The 26367-nt window shown below is 42.8% G+C and overlaps 1 protein-coding gene and 1 long non-coding RNA gene across 5 annotated transcripts in view; one reads left to right on the top strand and one right to left on the bottom strand.

Moving 5' to 3' along the window:
* Positions 1-324: 324 nt before the first annotated feature.
* On the bottom strand, positions 325-2479 carry LOC311426379. Its single transcript, XR_014686687.1, has 3 exons — positions 2305-2479; positions 1218-1279; positions 325-630 (listed from the first exon to the last, which is right to left on the bottom strand). It is a non-coding gene; the product is annotated as an uncharacterized lncRNA (long non-coding RNA).
* The window catches only part of LOC311426319 (guanine nucleotide-binding protein G(q) subunit alpha), a 130146-nt gene continuing 105082 nt past the window's right edge, over positions 1304-26367 (top strand). Inside the window, exons 1-3 of one of the 4 annotated variants that reach the window (XM_084502738.1) lie at positions 1304-2427; positions 3011-3155; positions 23890-24074. In XM_084502738.1, the coding sequence (XP_084358864.1) occupies positions 3020-3155; positions 23890-24074 (321 nt within the window). In that variant the 5' untranslated portion in view covers positions 1304-2427; positions 3011-3019. Of the gene's footprint in view, positions 2572-2669; positions 3156-21516; positions 21672-23889; positions 24075-26367 lie in introns of those variants that run through there. The other 3 variants (XM_084502737.1, XM_084502739.1, XM_084502740.1) reach the window with 3 other exon arrangements.

Genomic DNA, 26367 nt, shown 5'->3' with positions numbered 1-26367 from the left:
TATGTTGGAAATTCATTGACTTGTGCATATCCTTTCTTCATCAGACTTGATGCCAGATGCTGCTTGCTGTGGACTTCAACTCAGTGCAGCAGCGTTTCAAACACAGAACAGTTGTACATCCATTGAATATTTCTTGTAACCTGCACCACAACGCCACTTTTACATTTTTGTGAAAATCCATTTTCACAGCTTTTAGGAGCTATTGTGTTTTAACCAGGCAGGCAGCTAAGCACCACGCAGGTGTTTGCTCAACCCCCCCACCACAGTGGGATGGAAGAGAGAATTGTGAGGGGGAAAAAAAAAAAAAAGGTAAAAGCTCATGGGTTAAAATAAAAACAGTTTAATAGGACAGAAAAGGAAGAGTAATAATAATAATAGAATGCACAAAGCAAGTGATGCACAATGCAATTACTACCTGCTGACCGATGACCAGCTCGTTCCTGAGCAGCGGTGCCCCCACCCCATATTTAATTTGTCAGCATGATGTCATATGGTATGAAACATCCCTTTGGCCAGTTTGGGTCAGCTGTCCTGGGTCTGTCCCATCCCAGCTCCTCATGAACCCCAGCCTTCTTGCTGGCAGAGTGGTATGAGAAGCAGAGAAGTCCTTGGCTTAGTGTAAGCACCACTCTGCAACAATTAAACATCAGTGTGTTATCAGCATTATTCTCATCCTAAATCCAAAACACAGTACCATACCAGCTACTAGGAGGAAAACTCTATCCTAGCCAAAACCAGGTCAGGAAGAAATTCTTATGTGTTGAGAATTTATTAATGAAGAAAATCTTTTTCCATTTGGTTACTTATTTGCATTTTTACATTTACCCAGTCTATAATTCAATGTATAGAAACCTTTATTGCTGAAATTAACACAGTAGTCTAGGATGGACATAAATACACCTACATGCATATAAATTTTTTAATCCACATCAGGTAATAGAGATGTTCACTCATACTGAAATATCATTTTTAATAATAATAGGATTATAAAATGTAGACTAAAACTCACATATTTACTGGAATAAACTTACTTAAAATATTTTTTTTTCTTAAATGGTTTTGTGTATATATAATATTTCCTTTCAGTACCTAAATGGGGCCTACAAGAAAGCTAGGGAGGGACTCTTTGTCAGGGAGTATAGCAATAGGACAAGGAGTAATGGCTTTAAACTAAAAGAGGGCAAATTCAGTTTAGATATAAGGAAGAAAATACTTACTCCAAGGGGGGGGGGGGAGGCACTGGAACAGGTTGCCCTGAGAAGCGGTGGATGCCCCCTCCCTGGAAGTATTCAAGGCCAGGTTAGATAGGGAATTAGGCAACCGAATCTACTGGAAAGTATTCTGGCCCATGGCAGAGGGGTTAGAACCAGATGATCTTTAAGGTCCCTTCTAACCTAAACTACTCTATTATTCTATGGATTCACACTAAAACTAATAATTATATTATTGTATTGATTATTGCACTCTCTTCATCTTATGGTAGACTCTACTTATTTCATATTGTCAGTATATGAACAGCTGTAAGAAAGAAGACACGATTTTCAAAACAGATGACAATAGGTGCTGGAAAGAACAACACACAATAAGCTATATGTAGTAATGCAACCCTCTACCTACTTAATAGACTACTATAACTTTCTTGAAAGATTTTTCAACCTTCCCAAACAGCTAATTTAATGTGGAGGTGGAAAAAAGGTAATGACAGGTGGGAGAATTTTGCAAAGACTTCAAAAATTCACAAAAACTAGAACATAGTACATCCACTGAATTGTGTGCCATCACTCTGAGGGCTACTAAAGGTTACCTTAAGATATTTTCTAGTACTGTAATTGAAGACAAGCTGGTCTGGTCTTAGAAAAAAGGATAGCAGTTAAAAGCATTGGTTGAATAAGAGTCACAAGAACAGAATATAAAATACAATACTCATGACAATAGAACATTAGACTCTTATAAGTAAGGGAAGACACATCTTATGAAAATTACTCTATTTTACAAATAAGAGAATTATATTTTACAAGTTTATTTTTACAAATAAAATACTGTATTTTACAAATAAGGCTGTGTTTCACGTGGCCGTTTGGCGCGAGAAACCATCCACATTCTCTTTCCCAACAGCTGTGGGCCTGGTAGGTGAGGCCTTCAATAGTTCCACTAGCTGCTCACTCCCGACACGCAGCGGTGTGAAAGAGTGAGAGAGCCAGTAGGAGAAGTCGCCATATTTTTGCCTAACCACGCCTACAGATCCAAGCTATTGAAAACCCTAGAGAAGTAGGTTCACGCTGTGCATGATCTAGCCGTACTTACTTTCTCTTCCTCTCTGGTAACAGGAACAAGCTGCGACAACTCTCCAGTAGCAGCTCTCCCCGCGAGAGGCGCAGGCGACTGTACCGTGAATAAAGGCCTGTCGTAAAGAAGCTCTCTCTACAGGCACGTACTAAGATTACCGGGTGACGTCGGACTTGCCCGCTTTTAGAGGAGCCGAACTCTCGCTTTCGGACGGAGAGAGACGGATGAGGGCGGGGCGGAGGAAAGGAAAAACAGGATTAGCAGCCATTAGGATCTCCGTGGGAGGTGGTTATTTCGGAGGGTGGTGGTGAGGGACGTTTGAGGACCGCGTTGGTTGCAGTAGGGTGAAGCAGTGAGGGAAGGAGGGGGAGGGGGAGGGGTAGCTGTGCTGAGCAGCTCGCCTCGCCTCGCCTCGCCTCGCCAGCGCTGTAAGGGCTTCTCCAGGGGATGTTTATATGTTGTTTGGTGTACGATTTAGAGGAGAGAAGGAGTTGAAAGCGGTCGCTATTTAGAGGCGGGGAACGCGGGATCTGTGCTGCTGGGAGGGCTGTCGCTTTTTCCGTGCCTGTGCGTGGTATCGAAACAGCTCTGTGCTTACCCTTCAGCGCCCGGGTTGGGTCTCTCGGGCAGAGAACGTCTGTGTCCCCTAGAGCTAGTGCTGTGGTGGTGTGTGTGTGCGCGAGCATACGTTTTTACGGGGGGGTGGGGGTTGTGCCTGAACCAGTTACGAAGAATGACTTTGGAGTCCATCATGGCGTGCTGCCTGAGCGAGGAAGCCAAGGAAGCCCGGCGGATCAACGACGAGATCGAGCGGCAGCTGCGCCGGGACAAGCGGGACGCCCGCCGGGAGCTGAAGCTGCTTCTGCTGGGTGAGTGCGGGTTTTTACCGGCAGATACCCCTTAAGTGCCGCTGGAGGTGTAACCTAGCCAACGCCTGTGCTTTACATGGTGCGATCGGGTTCGGTCGCGGTCTGTGCACTCGCCACCTTCGCCGCGGAGCGGCCGTGTCGTTGGCAGCGGGGACGTGCCTCCGCCTCCGTGTTGTGTGTGCGCACTCGCGTACAGGCTTCGCCAAGACGCTTGTAGTTGGATAAATAACTGTTTCCTATGGGTGGGTTTGATATGCAAAGAAACCCGGCCTTCTAAAATGGAGAGGGAAAGAGTGGCTGGAGAGGGAGAGAGATCGCCGATGATGGGTGTAGGAAAGTGATGAAAGGCAGCAGGTTAATGAAAGGACTAGAAGGGAAGTTGCTTTACAGATTGATGGTGACAGGCTTTAATATCTGCGTTGTTCTGTGAGCCTTGGAAAGGTTGTTGGGTCACCGGTTGCAATTTTTTTTAATCCTCATTTTTATTTAATGAGGTCAGCTGGGATAAGGGGTTTATGCCCAGACCGCTTTCAAAAGCAAAAGAAAAAATCAAAGCCCCAGATGCATGCATGAAGCTCAAGAGTAACCTGAAGTATGCTGGAGGTTAGCAGGATTTTTAATACCTTTGGAATCCATCCAATGTTTAGGAAATAAAATCTATTGTATCATTTCTCTTTCATTAAAATAGAGGTTGTTATTTTGGAGCCACAGGTGTGCAAAGGCATTGCTTGTTTGATAGGAGTTCGGCTTGCATTAAGATAAGCCTTTTGAATTAAAATGCAGTTGTCCATATCTGATGTGCTCTACTATGTTGTGTAGTTCCTGCGGTAACACAGCTTCTTCCTTAGACTAACAGGTCTTGAAATATGTCTGCACCAGTGTCTGGTGTGTGGATGAATGGGGATGTTCCAAATGGATGTGGGATGTTTATACCAAAGCTGTTTGTCTTGGGTCATGTGCATGAAAGTAGTGACTTATATTGGGGGAATAAACTGCCTTTTCCTTTCATCTCTCCTTATCTCATTGAGGAGTCAGATTTTATTTTAATGCTTGCTTATGTATGTCCTATTTCCTACATTAAATATTGCAGTTGGTCTCCTGTATATAGAGAAAGGTGTTGGGTTTCTTAAGTGGTGGTTTTTTTTGGTGGTGGTGGTGTTTTTTTTTTTTTTTTTTTAAAAAAAAAAAAAAAAAAAAGGTAGAGACAGGTATAATGCTACCAGTAATAACATTGTCTCATTTTGGTTGGTGAAAGTGTTAGTTGCTGTTTCAAAATCCAAAAACAAGATAAAATAGACACCTTGGATTTGCTTAATTTTATAGATGTTTAAATATAATTATTTAACTATATACATTTGCTTCAGGAGAGGTAAATGGCACATTTGTTACTCAGGTCAAAACTGTTTCTGCATTTTCCTGATTCTTCTTGTTGTAATGGTAGACGTTTCTCCAAAGTTTTTTTTTTTTTTTAATTTTTTTATTTTTCCAAATGCATGAAACATTAAATCCCTTCTCTGTGGGATATATATTAGCATCATTCAGAGATTTGGTTCAAGGACAGAACCACTTCAAAAAATATGAAAATATTAATTAAAATGGTGAGATTGGGAACATAAATATCTGAAACTGCTTCAAGACATCCTTTTTTTAATTAACTAGACTTCTACTGTCCTATTACATGTCTCTTTCCCTCAAAACTTAAAATAGTAGTATTGTATTAACTTTAATGTATTAACATTATGTAAATGTTAGCAAACTTTTTTTTTTTTTTTTCAAAAGTGCTGACTTCTCAGTGCCCTGTTTAAAAAGTGTTGTTGAACTGAGAAGCCTAAGTGTGTTACAGACTTCTGAGCGTGGGATAAAGTTATATCTGTTTCATCGTAAGGAGAGAACTAACACAGCTTAATCTGAGCTGTGTTAATTGGCTGCATGCACTTTACTTTGCACTTGCAAAAAATTTAAAACATATAAACTCTAAAGGTTTTAAGGAACAAATGCGCAAATCTATGCCTCATTTATTTTCTTGTTTAAAAATTAGATGTGTATACGAATACACATGTAGCAAGTATAAAGAAAAATCTGTGTCAGAAGAGGATTTTTTTTTAACCTCCTTAACTTGCATAAATTATATTGCTTCCTTGCAAAATGAAATATTTCCTTCCTAACTGTAGGTTATTGTTACTTTGTGACATGTACATATACATATACACCCTTCTTGTGTGTTGTTAATATCTTTTTACTTTTCATGGGATCAAAGAGTTTAAAATGTTAGGTCATTTCTGGAAAACTTGTTTTGCATGGTAAGATTACTTTAAAAATAAACCCTCTCCATGATTAAACATTAAAATACCACTTCTAGGTACTGTATTGCACGTCATTGTCCTGTTCTAATCTGTTTTAAAATTAAGCCATTTTTTTAAATCATTGTAATTTTAAGAAATTGAAACTCAGACATATGCATTGAAGTGTATTACAAGGACATGGTAATAGTTTAGCTACTGCAATTTAGATGTAATATTTAAGGTACTTTGGAACAAATTCAGTCATGCACTGAATTTGGTTTTAATCTCCTGTATTATTCAAACTCTTCCAAATTTCATGCCTGCTGAATGCTTTGTAAAAGCTGCTAGGCAGCTAAGTGCCATATAGCCACTCATTTACTCTCCCCAGGTGGGATGGGGGAGAGGATCAGAAAGGTAGAAGTGAGAGAACTCATGGGTTGAGGCAGTTTACTAGGTAAAACAAAAGCAGCATGCGCAAGCAAAGCAAAACAAGGAACTCATTTGCTACTTGCCATCAGCAGACAGATACTCAGCCACTTCCAGGAAAGCAGGGCTCATCACATGTAATGGTTTCTTGGGAAGACAAATGCTATCATATCACTCTGAACTCCTCCCCCCCTTCCTTCTTCTTTACTCTAGCTTTTATTACCAAGCATGATGTCATATGGTATGGAATCTCTTTGGTCAGCCTGGGTTGCTAATCCTGGCTGTGTCCCCTCCCAGTTTCTGGTGCTCCCCGAGCCTCCTTGCTGACAGCAGCATAAAAAGCAAAAAGAAGTGCTTAGAGAATCAAGGACTGCTCTGCAACAACTAAAAACATTGTTGTTAGAAAATTAACTCTGTCCCAGTCAAAACTATGACCGTGGGGCAGCATAAGAAGTAAAAATAAATAAAGTTCTTGATACAGTGTAAGCACTGCTCAGGAACAGCTAAAACATTGGTGTGTTATCAAAACTATTTTCACCCTAAATCCAAAACAAAACACCGTACAAGCTACATGAGGAAAGTTAAGTCTTATCTTGGCTGTGAGCAGGACCCCACTGAACTTTAAATCAGGTAACTCTTTGTTATACCTCCCAGTTCAAATTTACTCTGTATGTTAGCATTTTTTTAATTTATGATTTGGATGAATCAAAACAACTGGTTTCATAGTAAATCTGAAGTATCATCATTAGGTACTCAGAGATTACATGTTGTGGTTTTACTTGAATGGGCAGCCGAGTTCCACCACAGGCGCTCTCTCACTCCCCCTCCTCAAAGAGGAATGGGGAGAAACTACAATGAAAAGGGCTCAAGGGTTGAGATAAGGACAGGGAGATCATGCAGTAATTATCGTAACAGGCAAAACAGACTCAGAGTAGGGAGACAGTAAGCTTTATGGTTTATTACTAACAAGCTAGAGAAGTGAGAAACAACAGAAAGAAACCAAAAGCACCTTCCCCCCCATCCACCCTCTTCCACCTCCTCCCCCCGAGCGGCGGAGGGGAATGGGGATTGCAGTCAGTCTATAGCACTTTGTTTCCGCCGCTCCTTCATGGTCACTCTCATCCCCTGCACTGTGGGGTTGCTCTCTATAGGTACCTTAAAGGAGGCTGTAGCGAGGTGGGGGTTGGTCTGTTCTTCCATGTGCCTGGTGACAGGACGAGGGGGAACGGGCTAAAGTTGTGCCAGGGGTGTTTTAGGTTGGATATTAAAAAGAACTTTACCGAAAGGGTTGTTAGGCATTGGAATGGGCTGCCCAGGGAAGTGGTCGAGTCACCATCCCTGGAGGTCTTTTAAAAGATGTTTAGATGTAGAGCTTAGGGATATGGTTTAGTGGGGACTGTTAGTGTTAGGTCAGAGGTTGGACTCGATGATCTTGAGGTCTCTTCCAACCTAGACAATTCTGTGATTCTGTTCTTCCCACAGGATGCAGTCCTTCCTGAACTGATCCTGTGTGGGCTTCTCACAGGCAGCAGCTCTTCAAGAACTGTTCCAGATATGGGTCTGTACCATGGGGTCCATCCTTCAGGAGCACACTGCTCCAAACTGGGTCGCCCATGGGCAGCAGCTCCTGCGTGGGCTCCTCTCCACGGGCTACAGGTCCAGTCCGGAATCTGTTCCAGTGGGCGTCTTCCACAGGCCACAGCCTCCATCAGTGCAGGTCCACCTGCTCCACCATGGTCTCCTCCACAGGCTGCAGTGTGGGACGCTGCTCCACTGTGGTACTCCATGGGCTGCAGGGGTCAACCTGCTTCACCATGGTCCTTACCACAGGCCGCAGGGGACCTCTGCTTTGGTGTGTGGAGCACCTCCTCGCCCTCCTTCTTCAGTGACCTGGGTGCCTGGAAGGCCGTTTCTCACTCCTCTCGGTCTCCCAGCTGCTGTGTAGCAGCATTTTGATTTTTTTTTTCCATCTTAAGTATGCTCTCACAGAGGTGCAAACAACATCACTTATCGGCTTGGCTCTGGTCAGCAGTGGTGCCCTTACCTAACATGGAGCAGTTTCTATATTGTTTTCACAGAAGCCACTCCTGCAGCCCCCCGCTACCAAAACCTTGCCACGCAAACCCACTACACGTGTTCTCACATGTTCAATTTTGCTGTTAATAGCTGTGTTAAACAGAGTTGAGCATGCCCCTTCATCTATTGGGATTCAGTTGCATCCAAATACAGACCATTTCACTTTAATGAAGTAGCTGTCCCAGCTATCTGCAGCTGCACCAGTGCCTCACCAACCTCAGAGTAAAGAATTTATTTTTTATTGGTAGTCTAAATCTACCTTTTTTTAGTTTAAAGCCATTGCTCTTTGTCCTATCACTATACTCCCTGATAAAGAGCCCCTCCCCAGCTTTTCTGTAGGCCCCCTTGAGCTACTAGAAGGCTGTTCTAAGGTCTCCCTGAAGCCTTCTCTTCTGTCTGAACAACCCCAACTCCCTTAACTTATCTTCATAAGAGAGGTTCTCCGATCCTTTGATCACCTTTGTGGCCCTTCTCTGGACTTATTCTAACGTGTCCATGTCCTTCTTGTGCAGGGGGCCCTAGAGCAGTATGCAGTACTGCAAATAGGGTCTGATAAGAGCAGATTGGGGGGGGGGAAATCATCTCTGTTCACCTGCTAGCTGTGCTTCTTCTGATGCAGCACAGGATACGGTTGGCTTTCTGGGCTGCAAGTGCACATTGCTGGCTCATGTTGAGCTTTTCATCCACCAACACCCACAGTTCCTTCTCATCAGGGCTGCTCTCAATCCATTCTCTGTCCAGCCTGTATTTGTGTTTGGGATTGCCCCAGCCCAAATATAGGACTTTGCACTTGGCCTTGTTGAACCTCATGAGGTTCGTGCAGGCCCACCTCTCAAGCTTGTCCAGGTCCCTCTCTGGGTGACGTCCCTTCCCTTTAACATGTCAACCACACCACGCAGCTTGGTGCCTTTGGCACTCAGTCTCACTGTCCATGTCACCGATAAAGATGTTAAACAGTGCTGGTCCCAATACCGACTCCTCAGGAACACCACTTGATCTCCACTTGGACACTGAGCTGTTGACCTCAACTCTTTGAGAGCAACCATCCAACCTATTCCTTACCCCACTGAGTGGCCCATCCATTAAATCTATGTCTCTAATTTAGAGATAAGGATATCATGGGGGACAGTGTCAAATGCTTTGATTGAGTCTAGGTAGATGATGTCAGTTGCTCTTCCTCTATCTTCCAGTGCTATAACCCCATCATAGAAGGCCACTAGATTTGTCACGTGTGATCTGCCATTAGTGAAGCCACGTTGGCTGTCACCCATCCCCTCCTTATTTTCCATGTGCTTTAGCATAGCTTCCAGGAGGATCTGCTCCATGGTCTTGCCAGACACAGTAGCAAGACTGACTGGCCTTGTAGTTCCCTGGGTCTTTCTTTTTTTTTCCCTTTTTGAAAATGGGGCTTATGTTTTTCCTCTTCCAGTCAGCAGGGTCTTCACCATGCTGGCACAAAATGCACAAAGGATAAAAATCTGTCAATAATCACCTTTCAGTTTAGTCTCTGTATCAATGTTATTCATTGGGGGAAACAATGTGCTTTCATAACATTTATGATTTAACCTTAAATTAATCCTGAAAAGGAAAAAAAAAAAAAGTTGTTTGTGGAACTTCCCCAGTAACTTTTAAAACTTTCCAAAGTGTAATATCATTTAGACCCATGTCTTTCAGTATTAATGTATCTCATTTAACAGTATTCATGGCTAATAGTATTATTGGCTGCATTAGGCAAAGTATCACCAGCAGGTTAAGAGAGGTGATCCTTCCCCTCTTCTCAGCATTGGTAAGGCCACACCTGGAGTCCTGCATCCAGTTCTGGGCCTCTCAGTACAAGAGAGACATGGGCATACTGGAAAAAGTCCAATGGAGGACCACCAAGATGATTAAGGAGCACCTCTCCTTATCATTGTGTATGGATGTATATCTATATATGATAGAATATATTAGTGTTTATTTTCAAGAGTCAAATTAGATAACCTTAGAAATAGTTTCTCCAAAGAGATACTTACCAATCTAGTTTCAGTGAACAAACATCAAGAAACATATTAAGTATTTGTTCCTTTTCTAGTTGTAAACATATACTTTAGTAAGTACCTAAAATTATTTCAATTGTTAATTGGTAGTATACAGATGGCTCAATAAAAGATAATAAGAAAAGGTTGCAGTGTTTTCAAAATAATTACATTTCCTGCTTTAATGAAGAGCAAAGAAAGTAGCCAATTAAAATATGCTATCCAATATCACCTTTTTTAAGCTATGTGCATACAACTGAAGCATAGTAACAGTTTACCTACTTATATAAATTGAGGAGACTATCTATTTGCATAGGTATTTCAGATTACAGAAGGACAGGGAGTTTCATTGTTGGTTGGTTGGTCTTTTACCTCTTCAAGGTTTAGGGTTTGTTTTTAAAACAACCAACCAACCAAAGTCTATCTCTTTGCTAATTCCACAAGTTCTGCATGTGAATCTTTCATTCAGTTAAAACAGGTATAAGGGAAAAAAAAAGCCTCCCCAGGAAAAAAAAGTTCCAAAGATAACAAAAATCTGTTGCAATTAATGTTAATTCAAATGGTTTACCTCCTACACGTTTCCTTTTGTAATACACTTGTGGTGGTTTTACCGTGCTGGGCAGCTAAACCCCACAACCGCTCTCTCACTCTCCCTCCTTTAGATGAGGAGGGGGAGAAGTAAAGCAAAGAACAACTCACGGGCTGAGATAAGGATAATTTAATTAAAGGGAAATAATAATAATAAATAAAGATTATTATGAACTAAACAATTTAACTAAGGGGAAATAAAAAGGGAAAGGGGAAAAATAAAAAGAAGGGAGGAAAACAAACAAATAAAATAAATGAAGGCTATATGGAAGTGCAGAAGAAAGAAATTACTCTCTACTTCCCACAAATGAGCGATGATTGACCACGTCCTTGAAGCAAGGCCTCAACACACGTAGCCGGTGTTCGAGAGGAGGACCGACATTTTCCCAACAAGAGCCCACCCCTCCCCTCTTCTTCCTGTTTCCACCTTTTATTGCTGAGTGTGACACCACATGGTATGGAATATCCCTTTGATTGGTTTAGGTCAGCTGCCCTAGTGATGTTTCTCTCCTCACTTTTTGCCCACCCCCTAGGAGGGTTAGAGAAAGGCCCAATGCTGTGCGAGTGCTGCTCAGCAGTAGACACAACACTGGTGTGATAACACTGCTGTTCCAGCTAGAAGTGCAGAGCACAGCACTGTATGGGCTGCTGCCGGGAAAGTTAACATTCCAGCCAGACCCAGTACAACACTGTTGTGGTTTAACCCAGCTGGCAGCTAAACACCACACAGCCGTTCGCTCACCCTCCCCAACCCTCTCTGGGATGGGTGCGAGAAATGGGAAAGTAAAGCCTGTGAGTTGAGATAAAGACAGTTTATTAAGACAGGAAAATAATAATAATGCCAATAGTACTAGAACTAATAATGTGTACGAAACAAGTGATGCACAATGCAGTTGCTCACCATCCGATAGGCTGAGCGATGCCCAGCCTATCCCCGAGCAGCTGCCCCCCCCCCAGGCTAGCCACCCCTATATATTGTTTAGCATGACGCCATATGGCATGGAATACCCCTTTGACCAGTTTGGGTCAGCTGTCCTGGGTCTGTCCCATCCCAGCTCTTGCTGCACCCCTAGCCTGCCCACTGGCAGGACAGTGAGTAGCTGAAAAGTCCTTGGCTTAGTGTAAGTACTGCTCTGCAGCAATTAAAACATCAGCATGTTATCAGCACTCTTCTCATCCTAATCCAAAACATAGCACCCTACCAGCTACTAGGAGGAAAATTAACTCTATCCTAACTGAAACCAGGTCATATATCTGCTATAAATGATGATAAAACTCAATCTGAATTTAGTAATATTTATAAAAGGCAAGTAAAGAGTGCTGGGTGCACAGGGAGTCTACGCTCTACCAACACGCACACGCTAACATCAAACTTTCTAAATATACAGAACATTACTTTTACATACTAAACTTGAGTACGCCTATACATATGTACAATCAGAAAAGGTAACAAACAATCCTTTAAGTCTATTACTATCAATGTCCGTGACTGGGGAAGCATAGTTGGAGTTGGTAATCCTGGTTGAAGTGCTCCCATATCTTCCATGACTTCATTAATTTCTCTCAGATCTTATAACAGTCTCCACTTTCCATTCCTTTTCTTGATTACAGACACCGGAGAATTCCAGGGCTAGTCATGGGGACAATATGTCTTGCTTTAAGTTGTTAAGCACCTCGGCCTTCGGGCCTTATGTATCCTAATCTTCCCGGATCGAAGAAAAACATATCCATCTCCTTTTCAAGGCCAATAGGGCCTGGGTCAAAAGGCACATTCAGGTCACCAGGGGGCGTAACAGCAAAGGCCTGGGATGGCAGTAGCGGTGGGGCGGCCAATGGTGTAGCACAAGGATCGGTGGACGAGCCCGCAACTTCCTCACTATCTGGCAAACCATACGTTTCTGACTGTGGCCCCACATGGCTCTTTAAGGCCTCAGAGACTGCTCACCAGGTGCTGAGCAATCCCACCGTAACCTTGTCGTTTTTAGTTGCAGAGTCTCACACCTTGACCTCAATTTGGTCCCGTATTTCAGGCTCATAAACTGTCTGATTGTTAATAAAGAGAATAAGCTGTATGATAAATGACTGAGTCCCAAATAAGATTGCAATTAAAGTTTACAATTTATTAAATGAATAGAGGCAAGCAAACAGTGCTGTGTGTGCCAGGAGTCTCTGCTCTACCAAGACACACACCTATTACATCAGGCAGCTGATTTTTATGCTCCTAGGCTAATACATATTCATCACTACTTCTAGAAAAGGCAGGGTTATTATAATTAGTTTCCCGGGGTTCGAACCCTCTCACGGATGACTGCGTATCGGTCTACAGTGGTCCCTCTGGGGGTTCGCTCATACTGAAGGCTCATGGTCTTCCTTCCAGGCTTTGTCCTTCGGTTGTCCTTCAGCTTCCCCTTTCTCCTTATTTGGTAATCTCTTGGCCAGATATCAGAGACTTGCGCAGTGTCCCATGTGAAAGTCAGCAGTTTTTGAAAACTCCTTTGTTCTCTTATCCCCTAGACCCGAGTCTCAAGGTTTACCCTTCAAACCCTCTATTGGCACGAACTGCTAGACCATTCCTTTGCAAGATACAAGAACTATATACATTAACCACTCTGTTTTTCTTAGACTTGTGGTTATACAAGGGTATGTAAGACAGAAAGTCACATTTCAACATGCGGCCCTAGTATTGTTCCATATTGACACAAATCAGATGAACACATTTCACAATCCCCCATCTCCTTTTTCATGGTATCGATTCATGTTTTCCTTTCCAATCGAGTCAATACTTGCCAAATTGGTATCAATTTTGGATCTTCTTTTGTTTTTATTATCATCAGGGAATGGGTTTTCTCTTTCCCTGGTTCTGGGTCAACAGGTATGGCAGATATTTGCATTCCTTGTAGAACCGAGTGTATTAGTCTGGTAATACAAGGTATTAAACATGGAATTATTAACAATCCTCCACATATCCCCAATACAAACTTCCCTATTTTAGCAAGCCAGTCACCGCCCACAATGTTCCCCCCATAATCCTCTTAGATCAATTCCATTCCAAGTTTGAACTGGGACATGTGCAATTTTCTTCATTTCTTTTACAAACTCATTTACAGCTTTTCCTTCATCATCAATCTCTCAACAGCAATTACTAAGGTTAAATTTTCCAGACTCCTCTTTCTTGTGCTAGCAAATAATCCAAAGCTAAGCGATTTTGATACAATTCAGTTCTCATCTTGGTATTTTGCTTTGCAATTAATCCAAGTGCATCTCCGGTTTTATTTACAACTATTTCTCTTACAGCTTGTAACCTAATTATTCTATTAAGCATGTATATTGGGGTCCTATAGCCTCAGGATCCGTCTTCTGCCCATGTAGCTAGATCATAATAGGCAAGACGCCTTCAATCAAGGGGTTGGGCCTGCTTTCAGGGTCGATTTGGGCTTGTGTTACCTTTCAGCCTGTCGGGGTAATCCAGCTCCTGGAAAACTAATCACAATTTTATATGGGTTTAAAAAAGGTTCTTATGTTATTTTCTCGGGACAACCTGACCTTAGTGTGGGAGAAGTCCGGTCGAGGCCCTCTCACTCGGCAGTCAATACCCATAGGGGTTGCCTCCCTCGGTAGACCATACACACCGCAGTGGAGGGTCCTGCCCCAGTCTTGCCTTCTCCCTTTCCTCCCTTCAGACTTGTCCTCTTTATCTGGTGCCCTTAATTCATGCAGAGCCTCCTTGCCAGAATATTAGTCCTTCTTTAGCCTTAGTTTCAGTTCCCCAGGAGTGGACTCCACCCTCCAAGCTTTGGTAGTTATGAATAGCAAACCCCAGTGGGGCGTTTTGTGCTAAAATTCCCTTTTTCCTTAATTGTTGTAGTTGTTTCCCTGTCATGATCACATATTTCTGGCTTTCATAATTCTCTATCAAAAAATAATCCAATGGCATTCCTTGGGAATACGGCATTCCATATAACATCTCATAAGGTGTGATACCCGTTTCACTATGAGGCATAGTCTTAATATTCAATAATGCCAATGGCAAACATTTTATCCCAGACAGTTGGGTTTCAATCATTAATTTAGCCAATTGTTGTTTAATCATTTGATTCATTCTCTCAACTCGTCCTGAATTTTGTGGATGCCATGGAGTATGGTATTCCCATTTAATGCCTAAGGCTGTGGTTAAGTCCCATAACACCTTAGATGTGAAGTGTGTCCCCTGGTCAGAGTACCAGTGGACCTGCTAGGGTAGAAGTCCCAGGTCTCTGTCATTCCTGCCTACAGCCTAAAGACAATTTCTGATATCAGGGGCCAATTGCCTTAGAAAGAGGCTAGTCAATTACCTGTTTGTATTCCGAAGCCAGGTCCAAATTCTTTTTGTTTGTTTGTTTGTTTTGTTTTGTTTTGTTTTCCATTGCATTTAAAAGTTGGTCCAAAAATTCCATAGGGGTTTCTTTTGGACCTTGTTGGAACAGATTCTCAATTCCCGATTTAACCAGATTTTGATATTTACCGTTCATTATTTCTGGGGTGACTATAGTCTCAGTGGGGGGGTTGGTCAGGTGAATGCAATCATCAACAGTTCCTTGAGCGGTCCCATTGGCAATCTGAGCTCACTCATAAACTCAGGTTGTTTTAAGAGTTAACTGTTTTTCTGTTTCCGTGACAACTCTCTTGGACCCATCATGGTCCCTCTGCCCCAGAGGACTCACACCCATGATTTTGAGATCTCAGCCTCCCATTGAGACAGAACTATTAACATTCCTACATCCTCTTTCCCTGCTCATTCAACTTCAAACAGCTCTGTTAAATACTACATGCCACACCTTTAACACCTTCAACAACTCTTTTAACACTTCCTTTATCTTTCTCCAGCCTGTACTTTTCTCATGCCAACACCAAAGGCTCAGTCAGGGGCCAACTCTAATTCCGCTTCTTTTCCCTTTAAGATGCTGAAACAACATATCAGTATACTACATTTCATCCTATTTCCCTTCTCTCCTCAAAAACAACATTAATTGCAAGATAGTGTTATAGTTGATTGATGCATAAAGTGGCCATTTAGCTTATGTAGTGGCCACCATTGACTGCAATACTTAATTAAATTAAATATATGAGTGGCGGGAAATTCTGTTAGTCCCAACCAGGCTGCAGCATACTTGCTCTCTTCCGGATATGCAGGTATTCTACTATTAACGTGAATGTTCAAAGTGTTATATATGGAGTGGTAATTCCTGTCGAGAAAATGGTTGATATTAATAAAGAAGGGGGAGATGTGGGAGTATGGCAATGGGGGTCTGAAAGCCTCATCTCTGATGATAACATCAGGCTCTTAACGATGAGGCCATCAGGAATATAAAAGAGTTTAGAGGGAACAAAGAAGGGTGATTCAGGAGACTCCATGCAGTCTCAGGTTGCTTGTTCTCCAGCCATTAAGGCATGGAAATTTCTGGGTGTTTGCTGTTGTTGTTATATTCAAAGTTGTTTTACCAATGAAAAGTTGTTTTGAAAAGAACTGCTGAGGGGAGAAGGGTATAAGAGGGAAGCCTGGCCTCAAGATAAAAAAAGGCAACACGATGAAGTTACGTCATCAATAAAGAAGTAGAAAGAAGGAATAGAAGTAGAAAGAAGGAATGAAGAGGAAAAGGCTAGCAGAACGGAGACCAGGATGGGAACAGGCACATTGATTGCCTCATGAAGATGGGTGTGGCCAAACTCAGCAAACTGCTCAGAGAAGCTTGTACAGAAAGTCGCTGGAAATGGGTGTACCGGAGCTGCGAAGAAGCTCAAGCTGAGAGAAGCGGACCCACGCACATAACTGCCCCTCGCTGGTAAGCAGTTGTGCATTATGGGGAATCATACATCTTTAGAAACAAAGACTGTCCTGGTAACCTTACAGCTTATTCTCCTTATTAATGTTATAAATGAGGTCTCAACTCAATCTGAATTTTGTAATATTTATAAAACACATATTTCTAAAAGGTATAAAAGGCAAGTAAACAGCGCTGGGTGTGCGGGGAGTCTACGCTCCACCAACATGCACACATGAACATCAAACATTCTAAATATACAGAACATTGCTTTTACATACTAAACACAAGTACATGTATGCCTATACATACGTACAATCCGGAAAGGTAACAAACAATCCTTTAAGTTCCATAACTTACTAAAATCGAGTATGCCTATACATATTCACAATCAGAAAAGGTAACAAACAATCCTTTAAGTTCCATGACTTAACATTCTCCATTTTCCACTCCTTTTCTTGATTACATACAAGTCTCCATTTTCCATTCCTTTTGAACAATATGTCTTGCTTTAAGTTGTCAAGCAACTCAGTCTTCAGGCCTTATGTATCCCGTTCTTCCCGGATCAAAGAAAAGCATATCCATCTCCTTTTCAAGGCCAATAGGCCTGGGTCAAAAGGCACGTCCAGGTCAGCAGGGGACGTAACAGCAAAAGCCTTCGATGACTGTAGCAGCAGAGGGGCCCATGGCATAGCAGTCAGATCAGTAAAGGGGCCCGCAGCTCCATCACTGTCTGGCAAGCCACACGTTTGTGATTGTGGCCCCACATGGCTCTAAGGCCTCAGAGACTGCTCGCCAGGTGCCGATCAATCCCACTGCAACCTTGTCATTTTTAGTTGCAGAGTCCCACACCTTGACCTCAGTTTGGTCCCATATTTGAGGCTCATAAACTGTCTGATTGTTAATAAGGAGAATAAACTGTAAGGTTACCAGGACAGTCTTTGTTCCTAAGGACGTATGATTCCCCATAACGCGCAACTGCTTACCAGCGAGAGGCAGTTGTTTGCACAGGTCCGCTTCTCTCAGCTTCAGCTTTTCTCCAGCTCCAGTGCGCCTATTTCCAGCGACTTTCTGTACAAGCTTCTCTGAGCAGTTTGCTGAGTTTGGCCGAACCTATCTTTATGAGGCAATCAAAGTGCCAGTTCTTGCCCTGGTCTCCATTCTGCCAGCCTGTTCCTCTTCACTTCTTTTTCCTGCTTCTTTATTGATGACATAACTTCATCGTGTTGCCTTTCTTTTTTTTTTTTTATCTTGAGGCCAGGCTCCCCTCTTATACCCTTCTCTCCACAGCAGTTCTTTTCAAAACAACTTTTCATTAGTCAAACAACTTTGAATGTAACAACAACAGCAAACACCCAGAAACATCCATGCCTTAAGAGCTGGAGAACAAGAGAACCATCTGGAGAACAAGAAACCCGAGACTGCATGGAGTCTCCTGAATCACCCTTCTTTGTTCTCTCTAAACTCTTTTATATTCCTGATGGCCTCGTCCTTAAGAGTTTAATGTTATCTCGACCATGGGGCTTCCCAACCCCCATGGCCACATTCCCAAATCTCCCCCTTCTTTATTAATATCAACCATTTTCTTGACAGGAATTACCACTCCATATATAACATTAACAATCGGACAGTTTATGATCCTAAAACATGGGACCAAATTGATGTCAAGGTGTGGGACTGTGCAACTAAAAATGACAAGGTTGCGGCGGGATTGCTCAGCACCTGGTGAGCAGTCTCTGAGGCCTTAAAGAGCCATGTGGGGCCACAGTCAGAAACGTGTGGTTTGCCAGACAGTGATGGAGCTGTGAGCTCGTCCACCGATCCTTGTGCTACACCATGGGCCCCTCTGCTGCTACAGCTATCCCAGGATTTTGCTGTTACGCCCTCTGGTGACCTGGACGTGCCTTTTGACACAAGCCCTGTTGGCCTTGAAAAGGAGATGGATATGCTTTTCTTCGATCCGGGAAGATTAGGATACATAAGGCCCGAAGGCCAAGTTGCTTGACAACTTAAAGCAAGACATATTGTTCAAAAGGAATGGAAAATGGAGACTGTTAAGTCATGGAACTTAAAGGATTGTTTGTTACCTTTTCCGATTGTACATATGTATAGGCGTACTCGAGTTTAGTAAGTCATGGAACTTAAAGAATTGTTTGTTACCTTTTCTTATTGTATAGGCATACTCGGGTTTTGTATGTAAAAGCAATGTTCTGTATATTTAGAATGTTTGATGTTCGTGTGTGCGTGTTGGTAGAGCGTAGACTCCCCGTACACCCAGCGCTGTTTACTTGCCTTTTATACCTTTTGTTAAATATTTCTTTTATAAATATTAATAAATTCAGTTTGAGTTGAGACTTCATTTATAACACAACCGAATCCCACCCAACCGAACGGTGAATATATATACATATATATATATATATGGAAATACTTACAACTTCGTCGTCTTCGTTCAGGTGTTCGTGTGCAGAATTACGGGCAAAATAGAGTCCTGAAGCGCGCAAGGAAGCTCATAAAAAAATCAAACTCTTTGCTTACCTTTATTCAGGTTCAAGATGGCGTTAGTCCCGACCCAACTCGAACAGGAGCCACCAAATGGTGGGGCACCTCTCCTAGATCAAATCAGAATTCAGGAACCAAAGCCATCCCGGACGAGCCCCCAATTATGATAAATGACTGAGTCCCAAATAGGATTGCAATTAAAGTTTACAATTCATTAAAGGAATAGAGGTAAGCAAACAACGCTGGGTGCGCTGGGAGTCTGCTCCACCAAGACGCACACCAGTTACATCAAGCAGCTGATTTTCATGCTCCTAGGCTAATACATATTCATTACTACTTCTAGAAAAAAACAGGATTATTATAATTAGGAGCACAGAGCACATTCTTTACATCTGGTCCTGTTTGGACTCGCCCAAGGGCTACTGCATGCACTATTTCCTGCTTAATTTGTTCAAAGGCTTGTCATTGCTCAGGGCCCCATTCAAAATCATTCTTCTTACTGGTTACTTGGTAGAGCGGGTTTACAATCAGACTGTAATTTGGCATGTGCATTCTCCAAAACCCCACGACACCTAGGAAAGTCTGTGCTTCTTTTTTGTTAGTTGGTGGAGACATAGCTGTTATTTTGTTGGTCACATCCATTGGGATTTGACGACGTCCATCTTGCCATTTTATTCCTAAAAACTGGATCTCTCGTGCAGGTCCTTTGACTTTATTTTGTTTTATGGCAAAACCGGCTTTCAAAAGGATTTGGACTATTTTCTTCCCTTTCTCGAAAACTTCCTCTGCTGTGTCACCCCACACAATAATGTCATCGATGTACTGCAGGTGTTCAGGGGCTTCCCCCTGCTCTAGTGCAGACTGGATCAGTCCATGGCAAATGGTAGGGCTGTGTTTCCACCCCTGGGGCATTCGATTCCAGGTGTATTGGATGCCCCTCCAAGTGAAAGCAAATTGTGGCCTGTACTCTGCTGCTAGAGGGATGGAGAAAAATGCATTAGCGATATCAATTGTGGCGTACCACTTGGCTGCCTTGAGTTCTAGTTCATACTGAAGTTCCAGCATGTCTGGCACTGCAGCACTCAGTGGTGGCGTGACTTTGTTCAGGCCCCGATAGTCCACTGTTAGTCTCCACTCACCATTAGACTTTCGCGCTGACCATATGGTGTTATTAAAAGGGAATGAGTCTTGCTGATCACTCCTTGGCTCTCCAGTTGACGAATTAGCTTATGGATGGGAATCAGGGAGTCTCGGTTAGTGCGATATTGCCGCCGGTGCACAGTTGTGGTAGCGATTGGCACTTGCTGTTCTTCGACCCTCAGCAACCCTGCAACAGAAGGGTCCTTTGAGAGACTGGCAAGGTAGACAACTGTTTAATGTCCTCTGTCTCTAAGGCAGCTATACCAAAAGCCCACTGGAACCCTTTTGGGTCCTTGAAATATCCTTTTCTAAGATAGTCTATGCCAAGGATGCACGGAGCATCCGGGCCAGTCACAATGCGGTGCTTTTCCCACTCATTCCCAGTCAGACTCACTTCAGTCTCCAATACAGTTAACTGCTGGGATCCCTCCATCACTCCACAAATACAGATGGACTCTGGCCCCTTATAGCTCGATGGCATTAGAGTACATTGTGCACCGGTGTCTACTAAAGCCTTATACTTCTGTGCGTCTGATGTGCCAGGCCATCGAATCCACACAGTCCAATAAACTCGATTGTCCTTTTCCTTCCCCTGGCTGGAGGCAGGGCCCCCCCTAATCCTGGTTAGAAACTTCTTAATTTCTGTGTTTGAAGGACCGCCTGCTGGAAGTTGGAGCAGCAAACTTTTCAGAGAATCCCTTTTTCCTGATTGTTTTCTTTTGCAACTCACATACCCGTGCCTCTAGGGTTGTGGTAGATTTTCTATCCCATTTTCTCATGTCCTCTCCATGGTCTCATAAGTAAAACCACAGGGTGGCACTGGGTGTATAGCCACTATATCGTCTTCCTTGTGCTGATGAACGCTTACCCCTGATGGCTGAGACACTGGTTTGTATAGGTGCGGAGGAAAATAATCTCTCTTCAAGTTGGTGGAACATTTCAGACAATTTCTTTAAAGTATTGTCTTTTAGTTGGTGGACATTGGCTTGTTCAGGTGGGGAGGAAGGTAAATTCTCTTTAAGTTGGTGGAACTCTTCAGAAAATTTCTCCACAGCTGAGACGCAGGCCTGTAAGGAAGAGGAGAAACTGTCTTCGTACTGCCATGTTGCAGGAAGAACGGCCGAAAATATGACAGACACCAGTATGGTCAGATCATGTCCTCCATTATTACCCAAATAGCCTGATTTTATAGCACATTTAATAGGGGTGGATAGTGTTTCACACAAGATTATTGGTCAAAAGCATTCAGACAAACAACTGCAAGAAAACAACCCCACCTGCAAGAAAACAACCCCCTTGTGATTAGCAGTCACGTAGATCTTGTCCTTGAAGCCAGCTGCTGGCAACAATATTTTTTAATTCCTTGGTTGGGCAATGTGGGAACATTGTCATGGGAACTTCTCGTAGTCGTCCTGGTAGCTTGGTTTGCTCAGCTGCAGCAAGTCATGGCCTCCTTGCTGTTTCAAAAATCCCTCAACACTGCCAGAGTTGTTTAGCCACTTCATCCACTGTGGGTTCCTCATCTTCTTTCCAGGCCATTATTGCCAATGAGCTGGCATATGATGATGGTGCACTCCGTACAAACTTCTGCCACATGGGTTGTGTACACCTGACTTCATCTGGATCTGTGGATGTTTGTCCGAGGTCTGGATCCTCATAAATCACCTCCCGTACGGCTAATTCTCTCAGGTACTGGATTCCCTTCTCCATATAGTGGTCCACTTGCCTGGTAGACATAAAAGTTCTTCCTTGAAGGGATACCTTTCCCTCACAGCTGAGAGGAGACGCCTCCAGAGGCTGTGAGATTGTGCTCCATCTGCAATTGCTTTGTCAATGCCTGCGTCTCTAGCAAGGGATCTCAGCCACCTGGCTTCCCTGCCCTCTAATTCCACACAATTGGCTGCAGTGTCCCAGCACCAGAGCAGCCAGCTGACAAGCTGCTCACCTATACAACGACCAAAATCTTTTTGTACATCTCATAGCTCACGCTGGTATAGGTTTCGGGTAGTTACTGTTGATTTTTCGGCATCCTCATCTTCCTCCTCCTGAACCCCTGATGGCCCAGCATCGTCTTCTCTATACCTAGATTTGGCAGAAGACTCTCTGCGTTCTAAACGACCTGAATCTCTATACCATTTTTTCACCTTCTCTATAGGGGCAGCTTGCACTGCTACAGCTCGTTTCTCTGACCCAGCTACAGGGTCTGCCACAGGGGTTGGAATACCCTCTGCAGGGTTAACTTGCACTGCTACAGTTTGTTTCTCTGACCCAGCCTCAGAAGCTGGAGTGGCTGCAGGAGCTGGAGCTGCTGCAGGAACTGGAGCAGCTGCAGGAGCTGGAACTGGAGTGGCTGCAGGAGCTGGAACTGGTGTGGCTGCAGGGTCCATTGTAGGGGTTGGAGTGCCCGTTGGGTCTGTCATAGGACTTGGAGTGGCCACAGGGTCTGTCACTAGGTTGATAGTAGTATTGATTGCAGCTCGATAGCCATGGACCAGACCCCAGCATGCTACAGTGATTTCTGTCACTTTGGAACTGCCAGAGTCATGACTCCCTTTTTTCAAGAATTCTCCCAGTTTTTCAGGATTTTGCAGTTGTTCAGGGGTGAATTTCCAAAACACTGGAGGTGCCCACTGCTCTAGAAACCCGCCCATATCCTCCCACACTCTCTGCCACTCACAACTAGCCCGCCTCAGGACAGATCTCTGGATGATATTCCTAAGTAGTTGTTTAACCTTAAACAAAACCTGAAGAGCATTCAGGAGACATAACAATAAGACCATGCTGGTCTGGGTATCCCAAGGATATTCAACATCTTGGAAAACTATTGTAACAAGCTGGGAGGATAAGAGGGTGGTGAAGGAGAAAGGGGGAGTGAACGAATAAGAAAAAACATCTTCCCCTTTCCCCTCCACAGATTGGCTCCATGGCAAAAAAAGGCAATAGGTGTAATTGTTATTAGTTTCCGAGATACGTTTTACAAAGTATAGAGTCGACGACAGTGCTGAGTACAAATACCAAGTTAGAGTCATGACCAGAAATTTCATCGTCTCATAAGCCACTGTTACAACACATAGTACCATAACGATCTTAAACCAGGGCCAGGAGAGAATAAACAACATGACAGAGAGTACATACGGAAAGTAACGTGCTATAATACTCAATTTGGAAAACAGGTGCAGCAGACTTGAGATTAAAGCAATCAGTATTATGACTAGCAACTATTAAGCAGGTCTAATACTTATACCAATTTTAGTTTAACACACTCTGGTCAGATATGTCATTATCTCAACCCTTTGAGCCCCACGTTGGGCGCCAAAAAGGACTGTCGTGATTTAACCCGGCCGGCAGCTAAACACCACACAGCCGTTCACTCACCCTCCCCAATCCTTCTCTGGAATAGGGGAGAGAAACAGGAAAGTGAAGCCTGTGAGTTGAGATAAAGACAGTTTATTAAGACAGGAAAATAATAATAACAATAGTAATCATAACAATAATGATGATAATAGTACTACTAATAACAATGTGTATGAAACAAGTGATGCACAATGCAATTGCTCACCACCCACTGACCGATGCCCAGCCTATCCCCGAGCAGTCCGGCCCTCCTCCCCCCTGCTAGCTACCTGTATATATTGTTTAGCATGATGTCAGATGGTATGGAATACCTCCTTTGTCTAGTTTGGGTCAGCTGCTCTGGGTCTGTCCCCTCCCAGCTCTTGGGACCAGGACATTTGGTTGTTATTATAGTACTGTTGTTTTGATGTTTAACTGGTCCTTGTAGTTACCATGAAAGCAATGTAACCACTTGACAATGTTCTGTCCTGCACTGAACAAGCTGTCCACTTTGTGCAGAAAAGTCATCTGTTTGTCCAGTGGCTGAAGTATATTCTTCTTATTTTTCTTGCAGGCACAGGAGAGAGTGGCAAAAGCACATTCATCAAACAGATGAGAATCATCCATGGATCAGGTTACTCTGATGAAGACAAAAGGGGCTTTACAAAATTGGTGTACCAGAATATATTTACAGCAATGCAGGCCATGATCAGAGCCATGGATACCCTCAAAATACCATACAAATATGAACATAATAAGGTGAGATTTTTGTTTATTTCCATAGCTGAAGCTTCTCCTCTTTTATCTTTAGGAAGCGTACTGAAGGTCTCTAAAAATTATACATCGTGTACAAATTATATTCTACCTAAAATTTAGAAGAAAAGGGCTTCTTCCAGTCCTGCCTCTACTTCTCTGCCATTTGCACTGCTCTGACAGCACAGAGGTGCTGCTCTTAAAAAGATATCTGGGGGTGGGAGGGTTGTCATATCAAGAGGGTTAAGAGGTTAAGAGCAGTCTGGCATTTTCCTGTGACTTTAGTCACCTCTTTTCTGTTCCTCCTTGTCCATGTCTGGGCCAGAGCACAGTTAAGACATTCTTCTGGTTTGTACCAGTACTATTTAAGACTTTCCATTAATATTATGTGGGGAAAAATCAAATTTATTAGAAAAATAGGTGGGGATATCTTGTTGAGTGTGAGTACATTATGAAATAAAACTTTTGACACAAGGCCTTAGAATAAGCCAATTCTTTTGAAAGTGATGATATTGCTGAAATTTAGAAAAAGAAAATACCTTTAAAGCATTTTGTAAGTTTTATCTTTGGTTAGCCTGACTTCGTTCACTTTTTTTAAATATTAGCTTTCTAAAAGAAAGATGAATGACATGTTTTAAAGTTTCAATGAAAGAGGGTGAAGCACTTCATACAAGTGATATTTTTTTGCATGGGGAGGCAAAGGATTACATGGCTGTATCTCCCGTTCCTTTCCATTGGGGTGCTCTGTCTTTGAGAACAGTTCCTGAGAACTGGTCCTGATATTTACTACTGACTCTTACTGCTGACTCTCAGTAACTTTGTCAGATTAAGATCTCTTATGAGTTAAAGGCTTGCCTTTCTTTGAATCTTGTGAAAGGAGATTTAATGATTATTTAGTAATCCTGGATGAAAATTATACTTGTAAATTATTTTATTATTTGCTTAAATATCAGAAGCTATCAAAAAGCATGGAAATTGGCAATAAGGAAGTAAGCTTCTGTTAACTAGGACAAGGAAGATGAAAAAAGTATGTTGATAGAAGTTGTGGTTTTATCTTGCTGGGCAGCTGAACTCTACTACAACCTCCTCAGAAGAAGAGGGGGAGCAGAGAGTATGCTGGGAAGAGAAAAAAAAAAAAAGTTTCATGGATTGAGATAAGGATAGAATCATAGAATCATTAAGGTTGGAAAAGACCTCCAAGATCATCTGGTCCAACCATTACCCTATTACCAATGTTACCAACTAAACCATGTCCTTAAGCACCACATCCAGCTTTTCCTTAAACACCCCCAGGGACAGTGACGCCACCACTTCCCTGGGCAACCTGTTCCAATGCCTGAAATTAAACAGAAAAGGAAGAGGGAAAAAACAAGCAAATGCCGTGCAGAAGCACAATGAGAGAAATAAAATATTCTCTACTTCCCATCAACAAGCGATGTTCAGCTACATCCCGGAAAGCAGGCTATCAATATGCATAGCGGTTGTTTGGGAAGACATATGTCTTTATAATGAGAGCCCTCTCTACACCCCCCTTCCTTCCCCTTTCCCACCTTTTATTGCTGAGTCTGACATCATATGGTATGGAATGTCCCTTTGGTTGGTTTAGGTCATCTGCCCTGGTGGTGTCTCCTCCCCACTTCTTGCCCACTCCCAGCCTACTGTCTCTGGGGGAGTTTAGGGGGATTCTTGATGCTGTGCCAGCATTGCTCAACAATAGACAAAACATTGGTGTGATACCAAAGCTGTTCTAATCACAAGTGCATGGGCCACTGCAGGGAAAGTTAACTCCATCCCAGCCAGACCCAGTACAGAAGTCTTTTGTGTTTACATATATGAAATTTAATTATTAGAATTGATCTGCAGTATATGTTTGAAGGGTTCTTATTTAGAAGTAGGAAAAGTGAAGTTTATTATCAGGTGAAGGCTTAGTTTCTCCATTTGTGTCCACCAAAGTCATTGCAGCTGATTACCACATTGTGATGTAATGGTATGGTAACCAAAGAATCTTGCAGGAGCCTGGGTTTATACAGTGGCAAGTTAGGCAGGTCCTGTCAAAATCAATATTGGTAACTTTCTTTAATGTGTTTTTGGGGTTTCTGAGCTTATGAAAATGTTTGGAAATTTTGAAAAATTTGTCCTAAATAGAATGTTGATCTGAACCTCCTAATCTGATTGTATTCTTGAGCTGTCTGATTTCCCCTTGCCCCTCAGAAATCAAAATCAAATGTATAACTCATATAACTAGTATTAAAAAGGAAATTGCATTTGTATGTGTATTTCAGCTCCATATTTTACTGTA

This window comes from Aythya ferina, assembly GCF_964211825.1.
Source record: "Aythya ferina genome assembly, chromosome: W".
Taxonomy (NCBI): domain Eukaryota; kingdom Metazoa; phylum Chordata; class Aves; order Anseriformes; family Anatidae; genus Aythya; species Aythya ferina.
This window is presented reverse-complemented; position numbering and strand designations above follow the sequence as displayed.